Raw genomic sequence first — 21,544 nt, forward strand, 5'->3', positions numbered from 1 at the left:
ACAAACCAGCATATCTTTGGGATGTGGGAGCGGCCCGGAGCATCTGGAGGAAACCCACACGGTCACAGGGGGGAATGTGCAAACTCCACACAGACAGCACCTGAGGTCAGGATCGAACCTGGGTCCTTGGCGGTGAGAGGCAGCAGCACTACCAGCTGTGCCACTCTTTTTTTTCTACAGCAAATAGATTCTTTATTCGAGGCATAAGAGACTGCAGATGATGGCATCGTAAGTGATCTTAAACTTAAATTAGTCCAACATGTTGTGCCTCTGCTATTAGGCTTCTGAACGGTCCTTCCATAAGCGAGGGTACTGTCCGATCCACCTCTACCCCATTGCGGACATTGGCATTTGTCTCTGAAATTGATGCTCTCCAATGCTGAGAACTATATTCTGCACTTTGTATCTTCCGCTTTGCTCTGTTTAATTGTAACTATCGTACTTAAGTTTGACTGGATTGTATTTAGGTACAGTATTACCTGATCTGTTTGGAGAACAAACAAAGCGCCTCACTGTACCGTGACAATAGTACTAAAGATAAAACTGAAGGCAAGGTCGTGAGCCGGACGGATCAGTCGAGGAAGTGAAGGAGGCTCGGTTTCCTTTCAGCCAGTGTGACGTGCCCGGCCAATCACATCGAAACAAGGGCAAGAAAAAGTTCATTTCAACAGCAAAGAAACAGAGGAACAAGCGGCAGAGAGTCAGACAAGAAGGTACAGAGGGGGATTTTCTTCATGTACGTGCCTTAATGCACACATTGCAAACAGCTTAGTATTGCCTTGTATTTAAAACATATTTTTTTGTCTGTTTTTGCCGCCCGATTGTCGATTTTTAACTTCATTCGCATTTCATTATTGAGTCGTTTGTCTCATTGCATTCCCAAGCTCGCCTTGGTAACGTGGCAGTATTTACAGCGTTCCGTTAAGTGCTTTTTATTTCTTTCAAGGCCAGGGTTTTTTTTTAATTAGAAGACTTACGACTACTTAAAAAATTCCCTCCCCAAGTTTAGAAGTTGTGCGTTTTCTTCCAAAGTTGCTGCGAATTGAAAAATTGTCAGTGGCTCGATGGAGCTCACGGAGCTTGTGAAATGCAGCCGTGCAGTGAGTAACATTGCATCGGAATGTGGCTGGTCGCTGTGTTTGTTTGCCAATGTAATCTTGAACGCCTCGCCTGAAAATCAGGCCACTTCGACGCAGGCCCAACGAGTCTGACCTTCAGTAAGAGGCGAAGACAAAGAGAGGTGGTCGTTTTGCATCACGTTATTCTACAAATAACCTCGAAGACAATAAAAGCGGGGAAGAGATGAATCTTGATACATGCCAAAAAAAACATACTTGTACTCGACACATAGAAACGCAGAAAATAGGTGCAAGAATAAACCATTCGGCCCTTCGAGCCAGCACCGCCATTCATTATGATCATGGCTGATCATCCAAAATCAGTCCCCCGTTCCTGCCTTCTCCCCACATCCCTTGATCCCGTACACATTCAATTCTGACTCTTAAAGAGATTCATGAAACATGATGTACTGTTTTGCATTTGTTAACTCGCAGTTTTAATTTCTGTTACGTGCATAAGAGTTGGCAACTCGGGAAGCATTATATTTTTATTTTTTAAATTAGGTGTTAATTTGAGCAAAACATTTTGTTTTTAATTGCTCGAATTTAAATTGATATTCGGTTTAAGTGATGCGGTTGAAAGCAGCGTTTCAACGCCACGACGGTACGGGCTTTGAATGTCACCTTGTGGTACATAACTTTGAAAGTGACATGCCCTGTGTTCCATATCCAAGATGTGTCTATCTTCATTCCTGATGTCCAAGTTATTTACCAATTTTCACAAGACTTCGGCTTTCAAAGTCGTCAGGGGGAAGAAGATTTTTTTTATTCCCCCCCTTCAAACTCGCTGCGACAATGCGTGGTTCAACCAAAGAATGCATTTTGGCAGAGGGTCTATTCTGTACGTGCACAAGTGTTTAAACTGACGGAGGCTCCCAGATGAATAACAAAACAAAAAGAGGGAGGGAAAAGAGATTTAAACCCAAATCGTATTCGAGGAACGATTTTTGGGGGGAGGAGGATAAGATTGCCAGGTGGTGAGAGAGTTGGGTTTGAGCAGTTGAAGGCATGGGAGACAGATGGGGGAAGGGAGCGAGAAGTCACATGCAAGAGGCCAATAAGGGTGTAACAAACAGCTAGACACAGAGTGCTGGAGTAACTCAGCGGCGCAGGCAGCATCTCAGGAGAACAGGGATGTTTAAGAAGGAACTGCAGATGCTGGAAAATCGAAGGTAGACAAAAATGCTGGAGAAACTCAGCGGGTGAGGCAGCATCTATGGAGCGAAGGAAATAGGCAACGTTTTGGGTCGAGACCCTTCTTCAGAACTGGAGAGTACGATTCGGGTCTTCAGACTGAAAAATGGAGGGGAAGGGGGACTGGAGGCGAGAAACTGTGTTTTTGAAGGGCTAGGGGTCATGGGGAGAGGGCAGGGTAATAGCTTGAAGGGATTTTAATGCGAGCGCATGTTAAACCAGAGAGCTTGCTGCCTGCTACACAAGCACGTGGTGCATTTGCTGTTATTAAGGTATGGGGAGCTATTTTGGATTAGTTCAAGTGAATAAAGACTTGGACAATTGCCTTCATCTATTTTGGCATTTTAAGTAGGGTTTTAGCTATTGTGTATTTATACTGAGAGGTTGACTTTTCTGCAAGGTCATTTATATATAGGCAAGTTTACAAAGCCAAAATAAATGGAACATTTATTGTTTGTGTGAAGATGTGTTGAGGTTAGTGATGAGTAAGGAAGGGACTGCAGATGCTGGTTTACACTGAAGATAAGACACAAAATGCTGGAGTAACTCAGTGGGTCAGCCAACATCGCTGGAGAAAAAGGAACAGGTGACGTTTTGGGCCGAGACCCTTCTTCAAATGGAAGAGGGGTCTCAAACCAAAACGTCATCTATTCCTTCTCTCCAGAGATGCTGCCTGTCCCGTGGAGTTACTCCAGTATTTTGTATCTATCTTGGGTTAGTGATTAGTTTGATGGCTGTCAAATGCTCCACATCTGACCACCACCCCTGGCAGTGCGATCCAGGCCTCCATCACAACAGCACCGCTATAAGATTAGCCTCCAGTCTCCTGTGCTCCAAGGAGTAGTCCCAGCCTGCCCAACCTCAGGCCCTCGAGTCTAGGCAACATCCCTGTAAATGTCCCCTGCACTTTTTCCAGCACGGGCATTTTTCCTATTGCAATTTCCTGTAGATTCAACAGTTCAACCAGATACATAAATGTTACACAAAAAAGCTGGAGAAACTCAGCGGGTGCAGCAGCATCTATGGAGCGAAGGAAATAGGCAACGTTTAGGGCCGAAACCCTTCTTCAAGGAAATAGGCAACGTTTCGGGCCGAAACCCTTCCTATTTCCTTCGCTCCGAAACGTTGCTGCTGCACCCGCTGAGTTTCTCCAGCTTTTTTGTGTAACCTTCGATTCTCCAGCATCTGCAGTTCCTTCTTAAACACATAAATGTTGTTTAGTTGAGAGATGCAGCAGGGAAACCGGCCCTTTGGCCCACCGAGTCCACGTTCACACTAGTTCTGCGTTATCCCACTTTCTCATCCACTCCTTACACAATAGGGGGAAATTTATAGAGGCCAATCATCCAACAAACCCCCACGTCGTTGGGATGTGGGAAGAAACGGGAGCACCCGGAGGAAACCTGCGCAGTCGCAGGGAGAACATGGAAGCTCCACACAGACAGCACTCGAGGTCAGGATCGAACCAGGGACCCTGGCGCTGTGAGGCAGCAGCTCTACCAGCTGCACCACCGTGCTGAGAATGTTGTGGCCAACTCTGCTTCCACCAGCAATGATGATATGATATAGATTACAACCACTCTCTGGGTGAAAGAACTCTTCCTCTGATCATTCTGAAGCCTCTTTGGGTCTCTTTCTTGCAGCCCAGGCTCTCTAGTTGTTGACACCTTTATTATACCAGCCAGTTGTGAAGCAGTGACAGGTGCTCACTATTTGCACTATTCGGGTTGAGGCCTGGAAGGGTTACACAGGGTTCTTACCTGGGAATGTGCGGCACTCACACTGGGTGCCTGTAATGGAAAGAATCTCTGACCCCCATTGAACACGGATATACTGCAGGATTAAGACCGATCTCTACAGCGGCATTTAGCCTGTTGAAGATGATGCTTCACGCTACACTGTAAGCCTTTTTTAGCACGAGATAAAGGCTGCTTTATCATTGTAATGCTTATAGCTTTCTGATAATGAAACTATTTAGTTTAGTTTACACACTTTAGGGTGGCGCAGCTGGTAGAGCTGCAGCCTCACAACGCCAAAGTCTCAGGTCTGATCCTAGCCTCAAATGAGCTGTGTGTGTCTGTGTATCTGTGTGTGTGTGTGTGTCTGTCTGTCTGTCTGTCTATATGTAGTGTTCGTACATTCTCCCTGTGACTGCGTGGATTTGTGGGTTTCCTCCCACAAGACATTTGACGGATTTTTAGGTTAATTAGCCTCTGTAAATTGTCCGCCCAGTGTATATGGAGTGGATGCCAAAGTGAGATAAGATAGAACTAGTATGAACGGGTGATTGATTGATGGGTCGACGAGGACTTGTTGGGCATTTTTCCAGGCGGTATCTCTAAGCTAAACTTTCTTTCAGCATGTCACCTGGTACTGAAACCTCAGTAGCACTTGCTAAAGAGATACGACTAGTTAGACATATTAGACAAAGTGAAACAAACTGCATTAGTGTTTTATGAAACGTGTTTCATTTTTTTCCAGTCATAGTAAACCATGGCAACTGTGGAGAAGCTGATCTCTCCCGTCTCTCGAGCTCAAGGTGAAGCTTCGAGGAATAAGGTCACCATTGTGGGTGTAGGCCAGGTTGGCATGGCTTGTGCTGTCAGTATTCTCTTGAGGGTAAGTTTGATCTCGTGTCCCATCTGTTTCAATGTTGATAGTGGTTTACTGATTGTCACGTGTACCGAGATACGGCGTGAAGCTTTTGTTTGGATGTTATCCAGTCAAACATACTGTGCTGGAATACAATCATAGAAAATAGAACAGTGCAGCATGGAAACGGGCCCTTCAGCCCACAATGTTCGTGCCGAACATGTGTCAAGTTACACTGAACTCATTGGCTGCACAAGATCCATATCCCTCCATTCCCTGCATATACATGCACCTCTCTAAAAGCCTCTTAAACATCATTATTGTATCTGGCTTCACACCACCCCTGGCAGTGTGTCCTAGGCCCCTCTACTCTCTGTGTAAAATAAAAACTTCCCCCGCACATCACCATTAAACTTTGACTCCCCTTGCCATAGCTATGGCCTCTAACGTTGGACATTTTGACCGGGGGGGGAGGGAGAAAAAGGTTCTGGCTGTCTACCTTATCTATCCCTCTCATAATTATATATACTTCTATCGAGTGTCCCCTCAAATTCCGACATTCTAGTCCAAGTTTAACCACCTCTCCCTGTAGCTAATACCCTCAAATCCAGTCAGCGTTCTGGTAAACCACCTCTGCACCTTCCCCAAGGGCTCCAAGCCTTTCCTGTAATGGGGTGACCAGAACTGCACGCAATACTCCAAATGATCAAACTGTACACAAGCACTACAGATACCTGGTTAGGAAAGGTGTAGCGGGATAGACACAATATGCTGGAGTAACTCAGCATCTCGGGGGGGGGGGGGGGGGGAACGGGTGACGTTTCGGGTCGCGACCTTTCTTCAGACATGGGAGTGGAGTGAGGAATACACCATGGTGACAAAACACATCTCCCGTCTTCAGGAACTACCGGATGAGATGGCATTAGTGGATGTTCTGGAAGACAAACTGAAAGGAGAAATGATGGATCTTCTTCATGGCAGTCTGTTCCTTAAGACTCCAAAGATCGTGGCTAACAAAGGTGACGCGGATTACTGTGCGGTGCTGTAATGCAGGAGAGAATCGGGTTAGGGTTGCAAACTCCACTTTGACAGCACCCGAGATTGGGATCGAACCAGGGGCTCTGGTGCTATGAGACAACGATTCTACCAGCAGTGCTATTTTGTGTACGCCCTTTAAAAAAAAAACCTTTCCCCAATTGAATCTGACCCAGTCAGGATGAGTTAGGAAACCTGAATGTTTGAGGGGGGGGGGGGGGGGTTATGCATACAGTCACAGGGCAAACGTGCAAACTCCACACAGACAGCACCCGAGGTTAGGATCAAAACTGAGTCTCTGGTGCTGTGAGGCAGCGGCTCCACCTGCTGCACTCCTTTGATCGTGAGCATTCTTCACAATTTTTCTTATTTTTGTTTTTGCTCGGGTTGGGAATTGCAAGGAGAGAAACCTTAAAAACAAAACTGCAGGCAGTTTGCAAATTGTAGTTCTTTTTGTTGACTTTTGCTTTTGCGACTGAATGGTTTGACCCGCGTGTCGTGCAGACTACTCCATCACTGCAAACTCGCGGGTGGTGGTCGTCACTGCCGGGGCACGCCAGCAGGAGGGAGAGAGCCGCCTTAACCTCGTCCAGAGGAACGTCAACATCTTCAAGTTCATCATCCCCCAGATCGTGAAATTCAGCCCCAACTGCACCATCATCGTGGTCTCCAATCCAGGTAATGCCACCGACGTTGAGGGAAGGTAGACAATAAATGCTGGAGAAACTCGGCGGGTGAGGCAGCATCTATGGAGCGGAGGAAATGGGCAACATTTCGGGTCGAAATCCTTCTTCAGTTGAGGGAAGATTGGCTTCCCAAAGCAAGCAGCTACACCATTAGTATCAGCAGCAAGACCGACGAAGGGTCCCGATCCGATACGTCACCTACAGTATCCACGTTCTCCAGAGATGCTGCCTTGCTCGCTGACGTTTAGACTTCACGAGGTACAATGCAGAAACAGGCCCTTCGGCCCACCGGGTCCCCACCGACCATCCATCACCCATACACTATTTCTATCCTACACACTGGGGACAATTGGGAGAAGCCAATCAACCTGCAAACTCACACGTCTTTGGGATGTTGGGAGGAAACTGGAGAATCCGGGGAAAACCCATGCAGTCACAGGGAGAACGTATATACAAGTCCATACAGACAATACCCGTGGTCAGGATCGAAACTGGGTCTCCGGTACTGTAAGGCAGCAACATTACCACTGCCATGTGATGGCTACATTTTTTTTTAAATTACGTTCTCCAGAGATGCTGCCTGACCTGCTGAGTTTCACCAGCATCCTTGGACATTACGAAATTTGAAGTCTGCTCATTTTTCGAAAGCTATGCCCAGGGTGGTGAATCTGTGGAATTCATTGCCACAGGCTGCTGCGGATGCCAAATCTATGGGTATTTTTAAAGCTGTATACTTCACTAACCCTTCTCATAGCCAGCAGCTTACTAACCCAGTAAGAGTTGAATTGGAGTCATACAGTGCGGAAACAGGCCCTTCGGCCCAACTTGCCCAGACCGACCATGTCCCATCTACACTAGTCCCGCCAGCCTGCATTTCGCCCATATCCATCTAAACCTATCCTATCCATGTACCTATCTAAATGTTTCTCAAACATTGTGGTGTTACCTGCCTTTGTTATGCAGCTGTTTTATGGGTGATCGCACTGTGAACCATTTTAACTTTGAAGCCCTCTTGTTATTTTTTGTTTGTTTGTGGCTCCAGTGGATATTTTGACCTACGTCACTTGGAAAATCAGTGGTTTCCCGAAGAATCGAGTCATTGGCAGCGGCTGTAATTTGGACTCTGCCCGATTCCGGTACCTGATGGCGGAGAAGCTCGGTCTACATCCCAGCAGCTGCCACGGCTGGGTGCTCGGGGAACACGGCGATTCTAGCGGTAAGGCTCAACGGTTGCATTTAGTTCGGGGATACAACATGGAAACGGGCCCCACGGCCCACCGAGTCCACGCCGACCATCGATCACCCTAGTCACACTAGTTCTACATTATCCCACTTTCTCGCCCAATCCCCACACACTAGGGGCAACTTACAGAGGGCTAACTAACCTGTAAACCCGTGCGTGTTTGGGAAGTGGGGGGGGAAACCGGAGCACCCGGAGGAAACCCACGCGGTCACAGGGAGAACATGCAAACTCCACACACCCACGCTGCACCCAAGGGCAAGATCGAACCCAAGTGACTGTCGCTGTGTGGTAGCAGCTCTACCTGCTGCACCATTGTGCCACCCTTAAATGGATCTTGCCAAATTAGTAAGGGACACAGATATTGCACACTCTTTTATGTAGCAAATGGAGTTAATTCTAAACTTACAATCTCAGGGAATCTGGGCTGATAAGTTAAAACCACAGGGTTTAGTTACTCATTTGGAACCTGCATTGTTTACCATCGGATGGTTCCCTAGTCTGTACAGGCTGGAATTTAATAATAATAATAATAAATTGAATTTATATAGCGCTTTTCAGGGACCCAAAGTCGCTTTACAAGGCAAGGCAAAAAAACAAAAACAAAACAAACCAAAAGATGAGCAACAATTCAAGCACAGATGAAAAGGGAGGGGGACGTGGGGCTAAGGATAGGCAGAGGTGAAGAGATGGGTCTTGAGGCGGGACTGGAAGATGGTGAGGGACTCAGAATTGCGGATCAGTTGGGGGAAGGAGTTCCAGAGCCTGGGAGCTGCCCTGGAGAAGGCTCTGTCCCCAAAACTGCGGAGGTTGGATTTGTGGATGGAGAGGAGACCGGCTGATGTGGATCTGAGTTACCGTGAGGGTTGGTAGGGGGAGAGGAGGTCAGTGAGATATGGGGGGGCCAGATGGTGGAGGGCTTTGTAGTTGAGTACCAGGATTGTGTAGGTGATCCGGTGGGAGATGGGAAGCCAGTGAAGTTGTTTGAGGACTGGAGTGATGTGGTGCCAGGATTTGGTGTGGGTGATGAGTCGGGCGGCTGCGTTCTGGACCAGTTGGAGTCGGTTGATGTAGGTGGAGCTGATGCCAAGGAGAAGTGAGTTGCAGTAGTCCAGTCGGGAGGAGATGAAGGCATGGATGAGTCTTTCAGCAGCGGGGGGTGTGAGAGAGGGTCTGAGTTTGGCGATGTTGCGGAGGTGAAAGAAGGAGGTTTTAATGACATGGCGGATGTGAGGCTCAAGGTAGAGGGTGGAATCAAAGATCACGCCAAGGTTGCGGGCCTGGGGAGATGGGGAGACAATGGTGCCGTCGATGGTGAGAGTGGGATTATTAATTTTCCTGATTTGGAGCCTATGAGGAGGAATTCTGTTTTATTGCTGTTGAGTTTGAGGAAGTTATGTTGCATCCGGGTTTTTATAGCTGACAAACAGGAGTTGATATGGGAGAGGGGAGGGTTGTGGGGGGATTTGGTGCTGAGGTAGATCTGGGTGTCATTGGCGTAACAGTGGAAGTCCAGGTTGAAGTGGCGGAGTATCTGACCAAGGGGGAGGATGTAGATGATGAAGAGGAGGGGGCCGAGTACGGAGCCTTGGGGAACGCGTTGAGTGACTGTGGCTGTAGCAGAGGTGTGGTTGTGGAGAGAGATGGAGTGGGATTTGTTGGAAAGGTAGGAATGGAGCCTACCTTTAGAAAGATGAGGGGGACCTCATTGAAATTGATCTACTGAATAGTGAAAAGCCTCGATAAAGTGGATGTGTAGAGGATGTTTCCACTAGTGGGAGCGTCTAGGACCAGAGGCCTTTGTCTCGGAAAAAATATTTTCTATATAGTCTTTCGAAAAGAGACGAGGAGGAATTTATTTTAGTCAGCCAGTGGTTTATCTGTGGAATTCATTGCCACAGACACCGGTGGAAGCCTAGGCTTTGGGTATTTCTTAAGACGGAGATTGACAGATGCTTGACTAGTACGGGTGTCAAAGGTTATGGAGGGAAGGCAGAAGAATAAGGTTGAGAGGGGAAGATAGACCAGCAATGATTGAATGGTGGAGCCAAATGGCCCAATTCTACTCCTACGACATGAATTTATTGTCAGATGTACCTAGTTACAATGAAACCCTTTGTTTTGCATGCAATCCAGTAAAATCATCCTATACATAAGCACAATCATTCATGTACAAGAGTACAATGATTGTGGTGTTAAATAGTAGATTTCATCGAAGCAGTACTCAAAGAGTCGTCAGATTTCTGGTGCCATCTAGTACCTTTCAAGATTTAAATTCTGAAAAATATTGAGTGTTATCTTGGCCATAAAGGCCTGTTGTCCTGGCGACGGCACTGGTTGGGAGTTTACAGGGGTGGGCCTGGCCTTGCGATGGTGTCGGTGGCTCCACTGCTCCGTGCTGCTGGAGGCCACATCCGATCCACATGCTCGTCCCGCCTCTGTGGGACCCACAGCGATTACATTGCCTTGTCCCCTTACACATTCCCCCCCCCCCCCCCCCCCCCCCCCATTTGCTTTATCTCCAAATAGACTGCTGCAGGTGGCCAACCCCGGAAACCCCCAGAGCGCCACCTAGGGCACGGGAGGTGAGCCCACTCACCGGCACCAACCCTCTCCCCCCTCCATCGCCACCTTTCCAAATCTTCACTCGAATCCAGTGTTTATCCGTGTATTTCACGCGGGAAGTTTACCGCAGGTGCACTATTTTCAACTCGAAACACTTGAAATATTTGACTAAACGTTGAACTAATCGACAAGGTTTACGGTCGGTAGCAGATGAAGCCCAATGCTCAAACGCAAGGTATTAAGGGCTTTTTGCAGTCAGCCCAGCAACAGTGTCTAATGAGTTAAAACGGATTGTGGTTTTCATCCTACTTTTGTCATGGATTACATTTTTAGGAGCCTTGGGAATAAAGTTGACAATACTCCCATACATCTGTAAACCAGCTGGGATATTTTGGCATAGAAGATATGCTATGTTGATTTGTACTAACTGTTGTTCCCTTTATGTACTGTGGACAACTTGATTGGTTTCGCATATAGTCTTTTCTTTGCCTGAATAGCGCGCAAACAAAAGCTTTTCACTGTACCTCGGTATACCTGACAGTAATAAAAACTAGTTCCACATTGGTGAATCAAATATTTCAATTATAGACACAAAATGCTGGAGTAACTCAACTGGTCAGGCGACATCTCTGGAGAAAATGGAAAGGTGACGTTTTGGGTCGGGACCTTCCGCACCCAACCCGAAACATCACCTGTCCATTTTCTCCAGAGATGTTGCCTGACCCGCTGAGTTACTCCAGCATTCTGTGTCGTTCTCTGGTATAAACCAGTTCCTTTTTTATTACAAATGTTTCAGTTGTTTTGAGTTAGAACTAGCATTAGCTGCACTAATGTGTTAAAATTGGAGTGTGTTGCATTGTTAAATGCAAAGAGCTACAAGTTGCATTGTGCCTTTAACACTGGAAGCTGCACGTAGCAGTTTGATGGCGTTTTGTCCGGGCTGCTCTGGAATAGCATCGGGAGAAAGTCTACATTCAGATGCTTTGCTTTATTAGTTCCAGTTTGGAGTGGCGTCAACGTGGCAGGAGTTGGACTCCAGCAGCTGAATCCAGATATCGGAACTGCTCAGGACAAGGAGAACTGGAAAGACGTCCACAAGATGGTCGTGGAAAGGTACCGGATCATGCTTGAGTGTAGTGATTGGCATAAACCAATTGTACAGAGGCTTGTGTCTTGGTTTTTATTGGAGTTAAATGGTGCTTTAACCAGACATCACAAATAAAATCAGTTGAGACACAATGAGATGTAATGAAGACATGTAAAATCTACTTTCAGTTTCTTGCCAACTGCTGCCAGTTTAGTTTAGAGATACAGCACAGAAACAGGCCCTTTGTCCAACCGGATCTGTGCCTACCAGCAATCACCGCACGCTGACACTATCTCACACACTAGGGACAACTTATAATTATATCAAACCAATTAACCTACAAGCCTGGACGTCTTTTGGAGTGTGGGAGGAAACCTGGAGATCCGAGAGAAAATCCACGCAGGTCACGGGGAGAACGTACAAACTCCGTACAGACAGCACCCGGAGTCAGGATCATACTGGGTCTCTGGCGCTGTAAGGCAGCAGCTCTAACGCTGCGCCACCGTGCTGCCCAATTTGTTCAAAGATGAAAGATGCCTATGAATTCAACAGCATTACTATTTTGGTCGGCATTGAGCAAACGAACGCTTTTATTCGCCAAAGAGAGGGAGTGATAAGATGGTGACTGTTCAATCCAGATGTTTGAGCAGACACATCTGGCCAGATGTTTGGATAGATCCAGACGTTTGACCAGGCACATGGTTGTTCAGGAAATGGAGGTAAATGGATCATACGTAGACAGAAGAGATTAGTTGAACTTGCCATCATGTTCGGCAGGGACATTTGTGGGTCAAAGTGCCTGTTTCTGTGCTGTACTGTTCTCAGTCTCCCCTTCTGCCAAGACCCAATTTCAAAGATGTGCTGGAGGACAACACTCCCCAGGCAACATTGCTTTGAAGCATTGCAGGGAATTGCCCCGATTGGGCAATGAACACCGAACCACATCAGTGTATGTCTTGCAATAACTCCTGAGACCACCTCTTACAGAGGGCGTAGCTTTAAGGTGACGGGGGGGAACGATTTAATAGGAACCCGAGGGGAACTGTTTCACATAAAGTATGGCGGGTGTATGTAGGAGTTAGTTGTGGCAGGTACGATTGCAACACTTAAGAAACATTTAGTGAGGTACATGGAAAGGACAGGTTTGGAGGGATATGGGCTCAATGCAGGCAGGTGGGACTAGTCGAGATGGGACATGTTGGTCGGTGTGAATAAGTTGGGCCAAAGGGCCTGTTTCCACACTGTATGACTCTATGACTGAGCATCCTCAGTCCTCCATCACACTGAAGCACCCCAATCTGAAATCAGAATATAAAGAAAGGTCCTGACCCAAAACAACATCTGCCCCTTCTTCCACAGATGCTGCCCGACTCTCTGAGTTTCTCCAGTGCTTTTGGTTTTGCCTAATCTGCTGCCCACCTTATCCTGCCATATTCTTCATCCTGCTGTCATTTTATACTTCTTTCATTGCACCAGATCCCCAATGTAGTGTAGACTATACTCGATGGGCCGAATGGCCTCCTTCTGCTCCTATGACATGAGCATAAGATTTAAATTCTCTTTCTGTGTAAAGTTGCTTCTTAGTAAGACCATGCAGCAGAAAGCAATTTTCTGCCCACAAGAGACCGACTGCATGGAATTGTTCACTTTCAGTGCATGAGTGTGGTGTTGGTTAGGACGGTGTTGATGACTGAATTTAGTTTTAGTTTGGCTCAGGGATACAGTGTTGAAACAGGCCCTTCAGCCCGCCGAGTCCATACTGGCCACCGATCCCCTGTTCACCACTAGTTCTACCTTATCACAGTCTTTCACCAACAACCTCGTAATATATAGGACATGTAGGATGACTGGAAGCTAAACATCAGGACAGTAGAGCACAGGAACAGGCCCCACAGCGTCTATGTCAAACATGATGCCAAGTTAAACCAACCCCCTCTGCCAGCTTGTGATCCATATCCCTCCATTTCCTGCATGTCCATGTGCCTTATCATGAGTGGCAACATCAATTTTCTCTCTGTTCCATTTCTTTCTATTGTTTCATCTGACCTTTTTGTGTCAGTTCAGTTTAATTTGAGATACAGCATGGAAACAGGCCCTTCAGTCCAGCGAGTCCATGCCGACCAGTGATTACCCGTACACTAGCTCTACCCCTACACACTAGGAACAATTTTCAGCAGCTAATTAACCTACAAACCTGCACGTCTTTGGAGTGTGGGAAGAAATCGGAGCACCCGGAGAAAATCCACGCGGTCACGGGGAGAATGTACAAACTCCATATAGGCAACACCCACAGTCAGAATTGAACCCGGGTCTTTTGTGCTTCTTCTTCTTTCGTGTGGCGTGCAGAGCCTAAAGTTGTTGGACAAATTGTTCTATTTGATCTTCCGTTTGTGCACGTCGAGTTGTTTGCATTAGTCGAAACAGGGCGGACCACGTGAAGGTTGCAATCTTCCACCCCTGTCTCTGGCGCTGTAAGGCAGCAACTCTACCGCTGCACACTGTGCCGCATTTGTCAGAGTTTCGGTTGGGGTGACTACCAGATGCAAAAATAGCTGATTTAAATGTTGATCCCTCCTAGTGCCTACGAAGTGATTAAGCTGAAGGGATACACCAACTGGGCCATAGGGCTTAGCGTTGCTGAACTGACTGAGTCCATTGTGAAGAATCTGAAGAGGATTCACCCAGTATCCACCATGGTGAAGGTATGAAGCCTATTGCATTACTTCCTGATTTACTTCACAGGTCAGAGTGTTGAGCTCGCCACACCTACTAATGTGTTACCATGCTGAGAACATTGTTGAGAACTCTGTATCTTCCCCTTTGCTCTACCTAATGTGCTTGAAAGGGGAAGATAGATCAGCATGATTGGATGGTGGAGTAGACTTGATGGGCAGAATAGTCTAATTCTGATCATAGAATTTATTAACTATTTATGTATTATAGTATTTAATCTGATTGGATAGCATCCATAACAGCTGTTCACCATACCTCTGCGTGTGACAATATTAAACTTAACACATCATTTCTCCGCACCATCATCTCCATTCATTAATTACTGCATTTTGAAATAAAACAGGGGATCTACTGGAAACAATTCCCTGGCCAGTACACAAACTAGGAACTGCAGATTATTGGTTTACAAAAAAAAGGCACAAAGTGCTGGTTAGTGGGTCAGGAAGCATCTCTGGAGAACATGGATAGGTTACATTTCAGATCTAATGAAGGGTCCTGACTGTAACGTAATCTATCCATGTTCTCCAGAGATGCTACCTGACCCACTAACTAGTACTTTGTGCCTTTTTTTTGTAAACCAACATCTGCAGTTCCTAGTTTGTGTGTTCCAGTGAGGAGGTGTTGGAGATTCACTGTGATGGATGTTTGTGTAAATTGTGTTAAGTGTGTGTCTTGTTTTTTTTTTTTGTAATGTCATGACTGCAGGAATGAAATTTTGTTCAAACCTTGTCTGTTTGAATGACAAAAAAAGGCATTCTATTCTATTCTCCAAAGATGCTGCCTGACCCACTGAGTTACTCCAGCACTTTGTATCTTTTTTTTGATAAACCAACATCTACAGTTCTTTGTTTCTATATCGGCAAGGGAATTGTTTTCAGTAAATCACCTGTTAATATTTGCCATACTTCCCTTGCCAGTAAGGTTTCTTATTGTAATTTAGTTAAAGATACAGCATGGAAACAGGCCCTTCAACCCACCGACTCCATGCCATCCATCGTTCACCCGCTCACACTAGTTCTATGTTATCCCACTATCTCATCCACCCCCTCCACACTAGGGGCAATTTGCAGAAGCCAATTTAGTCTTGTTATTGCTGTAGCTTTCAATAAAAATGTTCAGCGTGCCTCCATTCAATGTTCTCTCACATCAAGTAGATGTTGTCTGCATTATTAATTATCTTTGTGATAGTTTTGAATTGAACACACTATCAGAGACGGAACTAATGTAGAGACGGAACTGATGTAGAATGACCCTGCAAAATTATTTTATTTTAAATCTGAATTTGAAAAAAAAAAATAATTTAAAAAAAATGGAATAATTGGAAGCACTAAAGTAATTGCAATTAAAACAAAACAATGTAAATATTGCTCGGCCATTTTTATCCATTCCAGTGAGTGACCGCATTATTAATGTGGTTCTCCACAGAACTGCCTGCATTTTCCAGCTGGTTTAACCCATCGATGACAGATGAGGACTCTATTTCCTTAATACTTGTTAAAGCAAGACTTGTTTAAGTGCAGAAACAAGGAACTGGTATGCTGTTTAACAATAGAGGCAAAGTGCTGGAATAACTCAGTGGGTCATGCAGCATCTCTGGAGAACATGGATAGGTGGCTTTTCCGGTTTGAAGAAGGATCCCGACACAAGGTGTCTTCTCCCTATGTTTTCCAGGGATGCTGCTTGACGCACTGAGATACTTCAGCACTTTATCTCATTTTTGGTTAATTGCTCCTGATTGCTTGCAAATGCATGAAGCAAGATAATTTCCCCTACCTAAGTTGAGAGATGTTAACTTTTCTTACACTTAATTTTAAGTCTGATATTACTTACTTTACTTTACTTTATTAATTTATTGAACATGTTAAAAAATACAAACACAAATAAACTTGTAAGCAATAAAAAAAGAAAATAAAACACAAAGGAAAACAAACAAATAAGTAACTCAAATAATACAAATAATATCGTTCATGTTCAAAAGGGGTAAGAAGAAGTCCGAAAACCTTTCTGGTTCTACCCCCTCTTATTTTCTATACATTTTCATGGAAAAGCAAAATAATGGGAACAAATGAACCCAAAATCTGTTGGACAGTCCACAAACAAGAAATAACCAAACAGAAAAGAAAATCACTGGTCCAGCTCATAACCATTCAATCTTTTGTTTCTGAAGAGTGTTTTTAATTTGAATAGAGTCTTACATATTTTCAGCTCATCATGGCAGTTATTCCAGAGACTAACACCCTTTGCTGTAACACAATGGAGTTTTGCATTAGTTCTTATTGCTGGTTTTTCGAATATATAGGTTCCTCCCAGGTTGTGTTTGCTTTCTCTCCGCTGGAACAACCCCTGGATATTACAAGGCAATTGCTGATTAGCTGCTTTGAACATAATTTGGATAGTTTTATAATCTGTCAGATCTTGAAATTTTATTGTTTTTAGTCTGATAAATAATGGTTTTGTTGATTGTCTGTAGGTGGTTTTATGTATAATTCGTATTGCTCTTTTTTGGAGGATGAAGATTGGATGTGTATTTGTTTTGTATGTGTTCCCCCATACCTCCACACAGTAGATCATGTATGTGAGTATGTGTTCCCCCATCCCTCCACACAGTAGATCATGTATGGGAATATGTGTTCCCCCATCCCTCCACACAGTAGATCATGTATGTGTGAATCTGTAACCCCATCCCTCCACACAGTAGATCATGTATGGGAATATGTGTTCCCCCATCCCTCCACACAGTAGATCATGTATGGGAATATGTGTTCCCCCATCCCTCCACACAGTAGATCATGTATGTGAGTATGTGTTCCCCCATCCCTCCACACAGTAGATCATGTATGTGAGTATGTGTTCCCCCATCCCTCCACACAGTAGATCATGTATGGGAATATGTGTTCCCCCATACCTCCACACAGTAGATCATGTGTGGGAATATGTGTTCCCCCATCCCTCCACACAGTAGATCATGTATGGGAGTATGTGTTCCCCCATCCCTCCACACAGTAGATCATGTATGGGAATATGTGTTCCCCCATACCTCCACACAGTAGATCATGTATGGGAGTACGGGGGAGCAGTACAACATATACAGAGAGGCTTGATTTAGTAGGTCTCTGGCTTTATTCAGTATTGCAATTGATTTGGATATTTTGGCTTTAATATAATTTATGTGAGGTTTCCAAGTTAATTTATTGTCAATTAATACTCCAAGAAATTTTATTTCAGATATTAAGTTTGACATGTTCCAATGCAGTTTGTACTTTTACTCATCAGATGGTAAAGTGGAAATGTTATGAAGAATTTGATATTGACTGAAATCGGTTACAGGTTTATAGAGAGACACATTTAAGGGTGGCACTGTGGCACAGTACCAGAGACCCGGGTTTTCTCCGATTACCTCCCACATTCCAAAGTTGTACAAGTTTGTGCGTTAATTGGCTTCTGTGAATTGTCCCTGGTGTGTAGGATAGAACTAGTGTACGTGTGGTACGGTATTTTTAAAGTGGAGATTGAAAGATTCTTGATTAGTAAGGGCGCCGAAGGTTACAGGGAGAAGGCAGGGGAATGGGGTTAAGTGGGAAAATAGGTCAGTCACGATCGAATCAATGGTTCAATGGTGATTTTATTGTCACACGTGCAAATGCACAGTGAAATCTTTCAGTGAATTGTGGGGCAGGTGCGATAGGGTGAATGGTCTAATTCTGTTCCTATGACATGGTCTTATGTTCTTCCTGTGACCACGTGGGTTTCCTCCGGGTGTTCTGGTTTCTTCACGCAGCCCAAAGACGTGCGTGTTTATAGGCTAATTGGCTTCTGTAAATTTTTTCCTCGTACTTTAATTTTTAGTTTTAGAGATACAGCGCAGAAATTGTCCCATTGGCCCACCGAGTCTGCGCCGACTAGTGGTCACTCCTACACACTAGGTACACTACAATTTTACCAGTGCCAATTAACCCACAAACCTGCATATCTTCGGAGAAAACCCATGCAGTCACGGAGAGAACGTACAAACTCTGTACAGACAGCGTCTGTGGTCAGGATCGAACCCAGTTCTCTGGCGCTGTAAGGCAGCAACTCTGCTGCTGCGCCACCGTGTCACCCCAGGGGGTACGGAGTAGATGTGGGATAACATAGAATTAGCGTGAACGGGTGATTGAAGGTTGGCGTGGACTCGGTGGGCTGAAGGGACTGCTTTAATGCTGTATCTCAATCATGGTAAGTGACAGAAAAATGGCCAAAGGACTTTGCTTGGGCAGGGGGAGGCTGCCAATCCATCTCCTCCCACGCAGATCAACACAGGACTAGTTACACGTGTTCAAAGCAGCACTTCAGGCAGGGAATACATTGTATAACTTTCTTGCCGAAAAGTATGACTGATATTGCCGGCAATTAAGAATGATTGTAGAATGAGGTGTATGTGCCAGGGATAATCTTCACTTTATCTGCAACACCGTAGCTGTAGCTGATGTGACCCAGAATCAGTCATTGTCGATCACACAAGTCTTCTGCTCCTGAATCGTGCCTTGCTTTGCAGGCACCAGAACTGGTTTTGTTTAACCCAGCTAATTTTATATATATTCATCTTGCAACACAGGAGATGGTTCGGCCCTTCGAATGGATACTGGCCCTTGGGGCAACCCCGTTCATAAGTGATAGGAGCAGAATTAGGCCATTCGGCTCATCAAGTCAACTCCGCCATTCAATCATGGTTCATCTATCTCTCCCTCTTAACCCCATTCTCTCGCCTTCTCCCCATAACCCCTGGCATCCGTACTAATCAAGAATCTATGTATCTCTGCCTTGAAAATATCCATTGACTTGACCTACACAGCCTTCTGTGGCAAGGAATTCCACAAATTCACTACCCTCTGACGATCAAAATTTCTCCTCGTCTCCTTCCTAAAGGAACATCCTCTATTTCTGAGACTACGATCTCTGGTTCTAGACTCTCCCACCTGTGGAAACATCCTCCAGATCCAGGAACGCTGAAGTCTATACTCCCCGTTTTTCCCATCCACTCCCCAGCCCCCTCCCCCGAGATTCACCCACTCACTCACAGTTCTACATTTGGAGAAATGGAGAAATTCAACATTTCCTTGATCAGCGTCTGCTTTGCTCTGTCATTTTCACACCTTTCCCTTCCCTGTCTCTAGTTCCCCTCTCCCCTGACTCTCAGTCTGAAGAAGGGTCTCGACCTGAAACGTCACCCAGAGATGCTGCCTGTCCCGCCCACTGAGTTACTCCAGCATTTTGTGTCTATAAACTAAACTAAAGTTGGCCTTTATGTGGATGCAACACGAGGTTTGATTATCTGCAAATAGTGCACTGCTCCCCGCTGACTGTGTGATGTATCCTTATCCCCAGGGCTTGTACGGTATTCAAAATGAGGTCTTCCTGAGTCTGCCCTGTGTCCTGAGTGCCGAAGGATTGACTGCCGTCATCAACCAAACCCTGAAGGAAGAGGAGGTGGCCCAGCTGAGGAAGAGTGCGGAGACTCTCTGGGCCATTCAGAAGGAACTGAAGGATCTGTAATGATAAGCTAACTGTAAACCACCCATATATAGAACAGTCCATGGATTCTCTTGCATTGAGAGTGGTGATGTTACCATGTATACCCATGACTGATACATATACTAAATACAGCTGACTCCCCTAATGAGGTTGTCACCTACCTACAAACAATAAAAATGTATTCACCTCTGTGCCTTTTCTATTGTTTATCAATTGTTGATGCCCCTTGGAGTACTGAAAATAACATCAGTACTTCTGCAGATGTTTGGCGCGACGAACTGCAGGTACTGGAATCTTGAGCAAAAAATACACAACGTGCTGGAGTAACTGAGTGGGTCAGGCAGCATTTCTGAGGGAACGTATGGTGCAGCGGTAGAGTTGCTGCCTTTCAGCGTCAGAGACTCGTGTCCGACAAGTTACTCCAGCACTTTGTGCCTTTTCTTGGCGTGTGGAATGCTCGCCTTCATTGATCGGGTCATGAAGTATATGGTTCAATAAGTCCCAATCGAGCTCCATAAGCCTTTAGTTGGGCCACATTTGGAGTATTGCGTGCAGTTCTGGTCGTCTCCATTCCAGGAAGGACCTGGAGACTTTGGAGAGGGTGTAGAAGAGATTTACCAGAATGCTGCCTGGACTAGGATGTACTAGCTACAAGGAGAGGTTGGACAAGCTTGGATTGTTTTCTCTGGTGGGTCAATGTTTGAGGGGAGACCTGATAGAAGTATTTAAAGTAATGATTCCAGCTTTCACTTGCCTGCTTGGGGATGAATTTCTGGCCCTTGGGGAAAGTTGAAGCCCAGTCTGGGTAGCAAGTCCTAATCTATTTTCCGAAGGAAGAAAGCTAGAAAAGAGAGGTGGGGGTGGGACAAAGCCTGCAAGTGTTATGTGTAGGAAGGAACTGCAGATGCTGATTTACACTGGAGATAGACACAACATGCTGGAGTAACTCAGTGGGTCAGACAGCATCTCTGGAGAAAAGGAATGGGTGACGTTTCGGGCTGAGGCCCTTCATCAGATTCAAGGCAACATCAGGGTCTGATGAAGGGTCTTGACCCGAAATGTCACCTATTCCTTTTCTCCAGCATTTTGTGTCTATCTTGGCAAGTGATGGGGGATACAAGTGAAGGGAAGCTGATTGGAAGACGGATGGAGTGAGTGAAAAATCCTGGAGGCGGAAAAGGAGACAATAAATGGGGAGTCGGTAAGGGGAGAAGAGAAGGAGTGAAATGTAAAGCCAGAGGGCAGTGTGAGGGTGGAAGGGGACAGGGGAGAAGGGAAAGATGGGGGGGGGGGGGGGGATAAAAGTGAAATGAGGACTCACGGATGGGAGATGAGTCACCGGAGGGGGAAGGAGCAGGGTAATGGTGGGAGAAAGTGCCCCACACTCCCGGGCATGGGAGAGAAAGGCAGGGTAGAGGACTTAATACGTGAAATGTTCATATCATTGTGTTGTAAGCTACCCAAGCAGAATATGAGGCGCTGTTCCTTCATCTTAATCATTTGCCACATACAATCAAATGTAAATGTTAGCACGAAAGTGGAAGATGGAACTGTCCTGATTTCAGGGAACATGGGTTTAAAATGAGGGGATTATTTAATGGGAATCTGAGTGGCAACTTATTCACACTTATGGGGTGGTGGGTATCTGGATCAAGCTGCCAGAGGAGGTAGTCAAGGCAGAGACTATACAACATTTAAAAGATACTCGGACAGGTACATGGATAGGAAAGGTTTCATATAAGATTGTTAAGGGTTTGGACACGCTAGAGGCAGGAAACATGTT

General features: G+C 45.6%; 1 protein-coding gene across 1 annotated transcript; it reads left to right on the forward strand.

Annotated features, from left to right (window-relative positions):
* Nucleotides 1-330: 330 nt before the first annotated feature.
* On the forward strand, nucleotides 331-19,952 carry ldhba (lactate dehydrogenase Ba). Its single transcript, XM_055652858.1, has 8 exons — nucleotides 331-713; nucleotides 4,794-4,931; nucleotides 5,806-5,923; nucleotides 6,444-6,617; nucleotides 7,668-7,841; nucleotides 11,426-11,543; nucleotides 14,096-14,219; nucleotides 19,615-19,952. Exons 2-8 carry the CDS (start codon nucleotides 4,806-4,808, stop codon nucleotides 19,780-19,782), a joined length of 1,002 nt encoding a protein of 333 aa, XP_055508833.1. The 5' UTR covers nucleotides 331-713; nucleotides 4,794-4,805; the 3' UTR covers nucleotides 19,783-19,952.
* Nucleotides 19,953-21,544: the final 1,592 nt, after the last annotated feature.

The sequence above is a fragment of the Leucoraja erinacea genome, chromosome 22 (genome assembly GCF_028641065.1).
Source record: "Leucoraja erinacea ecotype New England chromosome 22, Leri_hhj_1, whole genome shotgun sequence".
NCBI lineage: Eukaryota > Metazoa > Chordata > Chondrichthyes > Rajiformes > Rajidae > Leucoraja > Leucoraja erinaceus.